Below are 10,236 nucleotides of genomic sequence, written 5' to 3'. Positions count from 1 at the left end.
CCAAATCTGTGGGATACCCTCCCCACAAAAGTGAATCTGGCACCTTGATTATGTATTGCTTGTTGTATGCTGAAATTGCATCCAATTGACTTTTGCCCTTGACGCCTGAATTATATATTTTAGTTCCAACTTGACAGTAACTTGCTTTAACTAATTTTAATATTGTATTTTTAAATTGTTGTAGCCCATCCTGGGACATGTTGAAGGGTGGTTAAGAAAGCAGCAGCAGCAGCAGCAAAAAGAAGAAGAAGATGATGATGAAGATACAGTGGTACCTCTGGTTAAGTACTTAATTCGTTCCGGAGGTCCGTTCTTAACCTGAAACTGTTCTTAACCTGAAGCACCACTTCAGCTAATGGGGCCTCCTGCTGCTGCCGCAACGCCAGAGCACAATTTCTGTTCTCATCCTGAAGCAAAGTTCTTAACCTGAAGCACGATTTCTGGGTTAGCGGAGTCTGTAACCTGAAGCGTATGTAACCTGAAGCGTATGTAACCTGAGGTACCACTGTATTGCTTTTGGGTCTGGCCACTAGGTGTCGTGACAACACTTGTGAAGTGCAACAGGCATCTTGTAGAAAAGTGTATGAAATTTCTTTCCAGCTTCTGCAGTACAAAATGTAATTGTGAGGCGGTACAAGCAATTGTTACAGCTTTGGTGTTCTAGGCACCACTTTAAGCTTCCCTCAAATAATAATGAGAAGTATGGTTTGTTACTCCTCTGCCCTCCCCAGAATTACAATTCTCAGAGTGGATTAACAGGAGCGATATTTGCCAGTATTGTGAACTTGGTGGCAGTGGGGAGCAGGGTTGTTAAACAAATTCTGTTTTCATTAGTTAACCTGGCAAAAGACTTGCTTGGCTATTTTAAAAGACACTTTTGTTGCATTCAATATATGGCACAGCATTAAGCAATTGTTCTTCCATTCAAACCAAGCCATCATGAGAAATGGCAGTCTATGGACCACATGGTGCTTTAATAGAGTTCACATTTGTGTTCCACTTTCCACTGACACCAGAGTGGCACAGAAAAAGGGTTGGGTCACCTCACTTTATGCTGACTGTGAGATAGACCAGGATCAATCAGGCACTGCCCCAAGGTCGCTTAGTGAATGTCACAGATGATCAGGGTTGTGGATCCCAGTCTTCAAGCCTAAGTCCACCATGCTAACCACTATACCATCAATTGTCAGCTCACTATAAGATCAGCAAAGCTGCCTGCATTTTTGGATTCTCCATGGGGATGTGTGGCTTTGAGTGACTGTGATTATAAGCTCCTGTGTTTCAGAATTGAGTACTACTCATAGGAGCAGATGAAGCTGCTTTATACTGGGGTCACAACAGTGGTCCAATCCAAATTGCCCACACTGGTTAGCATCAGTCCTTCAGGGTCTAATCCAGCCCCCTGCAATGCAGGAATCAGCAAACTGCAGTCTATATCTTTCTTTTTTAAAAAAATAAATAAATAAATATTACAAGCATAACATACAAAAAAGCAAAAAACAAACTAATCGTACATTAGATATTTCTAGATAGTTATTACAGCATATATAATTGAATTGTCAAGAATCCAAAATAAATGTGTATTATATAAAAGAAGTAAAAAGAGAGAGAGAAAAGGAAGGGAGGAGAGAAAATTGAACGACGACAAAACCAAAAAATTAACAAAACTAAAATGACCTATTAAACAAAAAGCAAGATTTAATTCATTCAAACCAGTACCAGGGTATTCTACTGGTATACTGCTCACAAAACCCCTCATACTGGATTGAGTCCCTTTTTTAATTTGTTGGTTTGTTGACTTCTGCCTACTCTTTGCAGTTTCAATTAATCCATTTCTATCTTTGATCTGTATTTAATTATTTGTCTCCATCTTGGGATACCTCTATCTGAGAAATTAATCTAAACACAGCCAAGTGTTATTGTCACAATGGACATATTTGAACACAATATACACATTTATAGAATATGCACTTTAGACATTTGGGTACCTTTTAAAAAAAAAAATAAGCCAAGAAATTTGGAGAAGTGAGATGTTCTTCTGACCCACCTGTTAGTCTTAGAGGTGCAAATTTGGGCGGTTTGGTTAAAAATGTGGACCACATGGAAACCTTCTCTATCCCTAGCACTAGATTGCTCTGTAAGTTTTCCCAATACAGTCCAAATCTCACAGTATAAGTGGATTCTGCACCTTCTTTCCTAAGGCTTTCCGTAAAGCCTCCTTGACTTCATTGTTCCTGATGGTGTATATGAAAGGATTTAGCACTGGGGTGATCACAGTGTTCAGCACAGAGATGGCTTTGTTGAGGCTGAAAGATGAGTGTTTGGCAGAAGGTCTTAAGTAGATAAAAAGGACTGCCCCGTACAGGATGCTGACCACAGTCAGGTGGGAGGCACAGGTGGAGAAGGCCCTCCGTTGTCCGCTGGCTGATGGGATGCGCAGAATCGTGGAGATGATGAAGATGTAAGATACCACCGTTAGCATCAGGGAGCCCAGGATCACAGCCACAGCAATCAGGAAGCCGAGGGCTTCAATAAGATGCGTGTCTCCACCGGCGATCTTCAACATGGGCCCAATATCGCAATAGAAATGGTTGACAACATTGGGGCCACAGAAGGGAAGCCTTACAACCAGCACCGTCTGCAAAAGGATGGTGCAGAAGCCCCCTAGCCATGTAACCAGCGAAAGTTGAAGGCAGACATTGGAGGTCATGATGGTGGTGTACCTGAGTGGCTGACAGATGGCTAAGTACCTGTCAAAGGACATGACCGTGAGGATGTAAAACTCCGTGATGCCAAAGAGGAAGTGGAAGTAGGACTGGGCCATGCAACAATAGAAGCAGATGGTGGTCTTTGCCGACAGGAGGTTGGTCAACATCATGGGAACAACGGCAGTGGTGTACCACATCTCCAGGAAAGAGAGGTTGCTAAGGAAGAAGTACATGGGCTTCTGGAGCCGACGCTCCACTCTCACCATGACAATAATGAGACCATTCCCTGCAACTGACAAAATGTAGAGCAGGAGGACCACGAGGAACAAGGTGATGTTCATTCCCCAAATATGTGGGAATCCAAGCAAAATGAACTCTGACACTCTTGTGCAATTGGTCAAATCCATAACTGGGCTCACCAAGATTGTTAAGAGAGAGGTGATGGAAACTTTAAAAAATATTATTTGGATATTCAATTCATCCTGCACCAAAATAGAGAGCAGAATACATTTTCTCTCTTTATTTCATTGAATTTCCCGTATCCCCATGTTATTTTAATAGGTTTAGCTAAAGCATGTCTATCCCACTCTTCAGCAAAATAAAAACATAAAAAGAGGCTCCCACAGGTTCATGCAAGATCAGGCGGAAGATAGTCTATGTCTTCACACAATCTAAAATTCATGACACACAAAGAAATGGGGATAAGGAGCGAGGAGTGAAACATCAAGGTCAGAGACCTGTTTTTAAAGTTACTAGGATAGAAATAGGTTCAGTAGCCTGATGGGAATGCCTGCTGCCAGGTGACAGTATTTCAGCAGAGGCAATAAGTTCCCTCTGTAGGCTGATGGAATTTATTGGAAGGAAATACTGACATTAGAAATGGAGACTGAATTTGATTTAGTTTGGATATTTGAGAACTTAACTGAATCCAAACTTGGATCCAGGATTTTTGGCTTTGTTCTCAAGCCACATTTGTGGAAATTCCTCCTGGGGGAAATACATCTGTGCTGGCTTTGAAATGGGTTATGAAACCCTATTCTAGACTTCTTCTTTTAGTCGAAATGCAATGCTGCATGCCATTGTGCCATTGAGAGCGTGCTCACTTATGGCTTATGTGTGTGGTACGGAAGCTGTACTACCCAGGACAGGATGGGGTTGTGCAGGGTTATTAAGGCAGCAGAGAGCATTGTTGGCTGCCCACTCTCCACCTTAGAGCAGATTTATGCCACAAGGTGCCATAGGAAGGCACTGGACATAGTAAAAGATCCATCGCATCCTGGTCACTGTCTCTTCGAGCTCTTGCTGTCGGGACGGAGATACAGGACGATGAAGACAAGAACCAGCCGTCTTAAGAACAGCTTCTTCTCCAGAGTGATCTCGGCCCTGAATGGGAAGCCCGGACTTTGAAAGTCATCTAATCTCCCTTGCTGTATTATACTGTATTGTTTAATTAGTGTTTTTATGGAGCAGTCAAGTAATTTCGTTTTCCCCAAGGGGGCAATGACAATAAAGATATTATTATTATTATTATTATTATTATTATTATTATTATTATTATTATTATTATTATTATTATTAACTTTCATTGCTGTTTTTCTTTTAACACATTGACTTTAACATGCTCCTTCCTATTGATCTTACATTTATTTTATATGAGTGTGGTTCTGGCCCGCCTGTACAGTCGTACCTTGTTTTGTGGCCGGGATCTGTTCTGGAGCCCAGGCTGCTAGCCGAAAAGGACGCAGGGCAAAGTGTCATGTCTGTGCATGTGCGCAGAGCACGATTTAGCGCTTCTCCACATGCGCGAGCAGAAAATCCAGAAAGAACCCATTCTGGTACTTCTGGGTTTGCTGTGGACATTCACCGGAATGGAAGCTAGATGAGGCAGACATTCATGGAGGTATTACTGTACAATGTTTTAACTTAACTTAACTGCTCATTTAAAATCACTGTATATATTGGAATTACGTTTTTACCAACCTCCATTTTTTTTTATGGACTGCCTTGTGGAAGCTTTGGCCTTGAAAAGGCAGCCACAGAATATTTAAAATAAGTGAACAATGTAGCTCTTGAAAACATTTTTAATTTAAACACTTATATGTTCCAGGAGTGGGGAACCAATGAGCCTTCATATGTTGCTGGACATCATTTTCCATCATCTCTGATCATAAGCCATGCTGATTGGGGGCTGATGTGATCTGAAGACCAAAAACAGCTGGAGAGTTGCAGGTGGTCCTCTCTTGTTTTAAAAGTATCATTTACATGCATTAGTTAATAGCTGCTAGCTGCACTGGCTGTATTCCTCTTCTGCTGTTGGAGGCAGTATGCCTCTGAATGCCACTTGCTGTCAGGGACCCAGTACTGAGGAGAAATGGTGGGAGACTCCCCCTCCCCTGCTCCTGATCAACATCCTGAAGCTTCCCAGGAGCAGGAGGACAGTATAGATTTGGACCAGTGGTTTGCAGAGGGGCATAGTTCAGAAGGCAGAAGCTCGGAAATCCTGGATGGAGAAGAAGCACTGGGGGGAGAGAGAGAGATTAACTGTCTCTGGAAAGCATCCATCTGCTCAGCCCAAGGTCAAGGAGAACAGTTAAGGTGCCTGCACAGAAGCACAGTGGTTACGAGCTCAGGTTGCAAGATGCAGTAGTGATGCGGGTGACTAGGGAGGAAGTTGGTGGGACCCTTAATTGGGAGCACCTTCATTCCTAGGAAATGGATTCTTTGTTCTCTCTCTGTGGTCATTAAAGTTTCTAACTGGTGAAGAGACTCCTTTTCCTTTGTTCTGCTTATCTACTGTCAAAGGGGGAGGGGGAGGAAGCCAATTCCCTGAAGCCTGACACTCGCTGGGGATCACAGGTGGGGATAGAGCTGCTGTTGCACTTAGATCATGCTCATGGGCTTCCTATAAGGGGCATCTGGTGGGTCACTATGAGAAGAGGATGCTGGACTCTATGGGCCTTTGGTGAGATCCAGCTGGGCACACATACAAGTTTCTACATATATTAACCACTATAGCTATGTTGTACTTCTAATATTCCTCTGAATACAAAGTGGCAAGAGTTCTCATAACGGGTGGCGGAGTGAGACAAGAAGCCCCCAGTAAAACACACAAAAAATATATCTACTTTCTGCTTCGATCAACACAATATTGAAAAGAAGCCACAGGTGAAGTCAGTGGGGAAGTGAGAAGGGAGGGAGAGGTTTGTTGTTTTTAGCAGAATACAGATTCTTTTAGCAGAATAAACATTTCAAATAAGTGCTGTTTTCAGGTCTAAGTTTGGAGAATCTGAGAAATGATACAAAGCAAGGCAAGAGGGTGCTTCTGCAGGAAATGAATGCATGACTGAAAACTAATGAGTATTTGCTTTAAGACTACAAAGCATATTTTCTAAAAAGGGATGGGTGGGGGATTATATACTCACATTATAGCTATTGGATCCATCACAAATGTGCCAATAGTGCTTGTTCAGGCCAACAATCAGATAGCTGATCATACATTTTTGCCAGTCATATTCCAAATGTATCATCCTACTGAAATGAAATCCTATGGATTTTCTTCTTCAGAAGTCTTGGAGTTTTATCCAGCTGCCGTTCTATCCTGTCCTTTCCCTTAGTGTCAGCTACATAACTATATCTGCTCTGATTGATCTCCTGTCTCTATCTACCAACCCTGCTGAAGATTGCCTTGAGATTATTGCTCCCTAGACCTGCAAAGCATGTGTTGAAACATCAAGATGCACAATGCTGCGTCTGCAATTTGGTGTATGTGTATATGTTCAAATTTATCTGCACTGTTTAAAAACTTTCCCACAAATTATACGGAGCAAATGAGGAGCTATCTATGGATCTTCTGCGTAATGTTTTTGGATTCGCTCTCTAATGATAAGCCCTGTAATTTCCCATAAGGGAAATCAACATTCCGCATTACAAATAGTTTTGAATTCACCTAACTAAAAAATAACTTGCTTTTGAATTAAGCACTTATTTCTTAACTAGCTGTTGCACTCAGGTCCTGCTTCTGGTCTTCCCCATGGCTTCTGATTGGCTACTGTAAGAACCGGATGCTGGACTAGATGGGCCACTGGTCTGATCCAGCAGGATTCTCATATGTTCTTAGGACTTCTTCATCACCCTTAAAGAATGTGAAAGGCACAGCAGGCTTAATTCCATATTCCATATTATTACAACATCTAAAGCCAATTTAATGGTTCCTTGCCTATTCACATGATAAATGTTGAAGCTACAGACTGCTCAATCTGTAATGGACTGGATTAGGCATACAGTGGTACCTCGGGATGCGAATGGGATCCGTTCCGGAGCCCTGTTCGCATCCTGAATAGAACGTAAGATGCGACAACGCGTCTGCATGTGCAAGGGTCATGTTTCGCCGCTTCCGTGCATGCGTGTGATGTCATTTTGACTGTCTGCACATGCATGAGTGGCAAAACTGAGGGTTCTACAATATATTTGAAAATTAGAATAAGACTGCAGAGATGTAGATTTAATGGGTGAGATCTAACATACAGAGAATGGACATCATTTCTCTCCTCCTTCCTATGATCATCCTTACACTCTTTTTCTCCCATCCCACTCCCTGCCATCCCATGCTTTAAAACTAGAAATGCAGGAGAAATCTAATTCATTTCTCACTTAACCTACATAATTATCACTTTCTGATGCAGTGCACAAACCCAAACATAGTCATCCCTTGAAATTTGCACCTCTCTGAATTTTTCAATGCACTTTTTCAGCCGTGTAATGTGTACAAAATTGCACAGACTAGGTAGGAAGAAAGAGGGGGAAAAATGATTCAATTCAAATTTAAAGGCAAGCCTTTCTAATTAGCATTCTTCAAAGCAATACATGGCTCAAGCATAGCTATCCTTCTAAATCAGGCATCGGCAACCTAAGGCCCATGGGCCACAAGCAGCCCACAGGGGTCATTTAACCCGCCCATGAGCGGCCCTGAACTGAGCCACCCGCTCAGCGAGTCCTTGCATGCTGCACTAAACTGGCATAGCGTGGCGCAGGGACTTGATTCCGCAGTACTGGAATTCACATCTGTGCATGTGAAGATGCCTGAAATTAAGTCTGCGCAGTTGCAGATGTCAAATATTGCATCTGTGCAGGCGTCCGGAAATCGCAGACACGCGCTCTCACACGCGCCCGCGATCCGGCCCACAGAGAGATCTCCACTGGAGTGAACCGGCCCAGGCAAGGTAAACTTTGCCGACCCCTGTTCTAAATCCACACTTCCAATGCAGATTATTACAATTATTATTATTATCAACATCATTATTATTATTTCAATTCATATACCTCCTTATACTCGCAGGCCTCAGTGCATTTCACAGAATAAAATCAGAATATAAAACCACAAAACACATAATCAAAATAAAAACAACAACCCCATAAACCCCTTCCCCAACACATTTTAAAAGGGCATAGGATGCTAATCAAATCAACCCAATCTTCCAATGCAGCATAGGTATACTAGGGGAAAGGGCATTTATTACTTAAAAAAACCCATATAAATGCAAGGAAGCTTGCAGAGATTGTATAGTAACCCAAACTGCATATGTAGATGTGGTGACTGGGAGAAATTTGTAGCAAAGAGCTAATGGATTTTAAATTTGGAAGGAGGTAAAATTGGAGAACCAAAATGGGCAGATTTTCTGTCCATACTTGACTACTTGGTTTGTCCTGGCTTGTCCATGCTAGCATGCCTGGAGCTGATGCTAAGTCTGCTTTCTGCTGCCGTACCATCTGCGAGTGGTCATTGTGGGATGTTTATGGGCTGCACAACTGTTGTTACTGCACAACTGTAACAACACTTACAAGGCCAAGCTTTTACAAGATCAAGCATGTAGCCCTCGAGCTGTGTGATAGACCACTCTGAGCTAGATGACCCTATTGTCTGACTCACCAGAAGGCAGCTTCCTATTTTCCTCATTAGCTCTTTTTCTCTCCTGTCTACTTGCAGGCTCAAAGGATGGACTTAACAAATTGCTCAAGAGTGACAGAATTCATCCTTCTGGGATTCCCCCATTTTCATATCCTTTTGTTTGTGGTGATCCTTCTGCTCTACCTTCTGTGCCTTACAGGGAATGGTCTCATCATTGTCATTGTGACTGTGGACCATCGGCTCCAGAAGCCAATGTACTTCTTCCTTAGCAACTTCTCTATTATTGAGATTGGACACACTACTGTGTTTATGCCGAAGATGCTAGTCAACTTCCTGTCGGCAAAGAACACGATCTGCTTCCACTGTTGCATGGCAGTCATTCTTCTACTTCCTCTTTGGTGTCACAGAGTTTTTCATTCTTTCTATCATGTCCTTTGATAGCTACTTAGCCATCTGCCATCCATTAAGGTACCCCACCCTCATGACCTCTCAGGTTTGCCTTAAGCTTTCACTGGCTGCGTGGCTTGCAGACTTTTTCTCAGTTATTTTCCAGGTGTTGAAGGCTGTGAGGCTTCCTTTCTGTAGCTCCAACATTGTACATCATTTTTTCTGTGATGTTGGGGCTTTGCTAAAGATTGCAGGGGGGGACACAAAAATAATTGAAGCCCTTGGCTTTGTGGTGTCTGTGGCTGTGATCCTGAGCTCTCTGCTTTTGACAGCTGTAATTTACATCTTCATAATCTCCACGATCCTCCGTATCACTTCATCCAGTGGACAGCAGAAGGCTTTCTCCACCTGTGCCTCCCATTTGACTGTGGTCAGCATCTTGTATGGGTCAGTCCTTTTCATCTACTTGAGACCTTCTGTCAAGGGCTCTTCTTTAGGTGTGGTCAAAGCTGTGTCTGTATTGAACATGATCGTCGTCCCAGTGCTGAACCCTTTCATATACACAATCAGGAATAATGAAGTCAAAGATGCTTTACGAAAAGCCTTAGGAAGGAAGAGGTTTGCAGTTTCTAAGTTCTAAGCACTGACTAGGGTTGGAAAGGACTGCTGTCTAACTCAGTGCTCACAGAGACCTGAATCCCAGCAACCCAGTCAGATGGGCAGTATATAAATATATCATCATCATCCCCTGTAATTTTACCGTATGCTCCTCTGAATCCAAGTTTACCACAGCTCTGATTCTATTCTGAAATGGTGCCATTGCCAATCAATTTAGTGATGATTAGAGGAGATGGATGGATGGATGGGAATAGAAAGTGTAATCTACAGTAAGAGCTGTTCGACAGTGGAATTTGCTGCCAAGGAGTGTGGTGGAGTCTCCTTCTTTGGAGGTCTTTAAGCAGAGGCTTGACAACCATATGTCAGGAGTGCTCTGATGGTGGTTCCTGCTTGGCAGGGGGTTGGACTCGATGGCCATTGTGGTCTCTTCCAACTCTATGATTCTATGATTCTATGATTCTACCTTCTTATGTCCCAATTTACCAGATAACGGCAAGAGACAGCTGATTAATTGGCCTTCTTTGAATCAGACTCTTGGTCCATCTAGGTCAGATATGTCCACACTGACTGGCAGGACCAATACTGGCTTGCAGACAAAGGTTTACCCCAGTCCTACCT

General features: G+C 42.8%; 1 protein-coding gene and 1 pseudogene across 2 annotated transcripts; one reads left to right on the top strand and one right to left on the bottom strand.

Annotated features, from left to right (window-relative positions):
* Window positions 1-2,164: 2,164 nt before the first annotated feature.
* On the bottom strand, window positions 2,165-3,049 carry LOC310662640 (olfactory receptor 6X1-like; the record flags this gene model as incomplete). Its single annotated transcript, XM_083409585.1, has 1 exon — window positions 2,165-3,049. One exon carries the CDS (start codon window positions 3,047-3,049, stop codon window positions 2,165-2,167), a length of 885 nt encoding a protein of 294 aa, XP_083265711.1.
* Window positions 3,050-8,679: 5,630 nt separating this feature from the next.
* Window positions 8,680-9,772, top strand: LOC310663093 (olfactory receptor 6X1-like; annotated as a pseudogene). Its single transcript has one exon. The product of its transcript is annotated as an olfactory receptor 6X1-like (transcript).
* Window positions 9,773-10,236: the final 464 nt, after the last annotated feature.

This window comes from Podarcis tiliguerta, assembly GCF_965153285.1.
Source record: "Podarcis tiliguerta genome assembly, chromosome: 13".
Lineage (NCBI taxonomy): Eukaryota > Metazoa > Chordata > Lepidosauria > Squamata > Lacertidae > Podarcis > Podarcis tiliguerta.
Note: the sequence above shows the minus strand (reverse complement) of the source record. Positions and strands in the feature narration are given on the sequence as shown.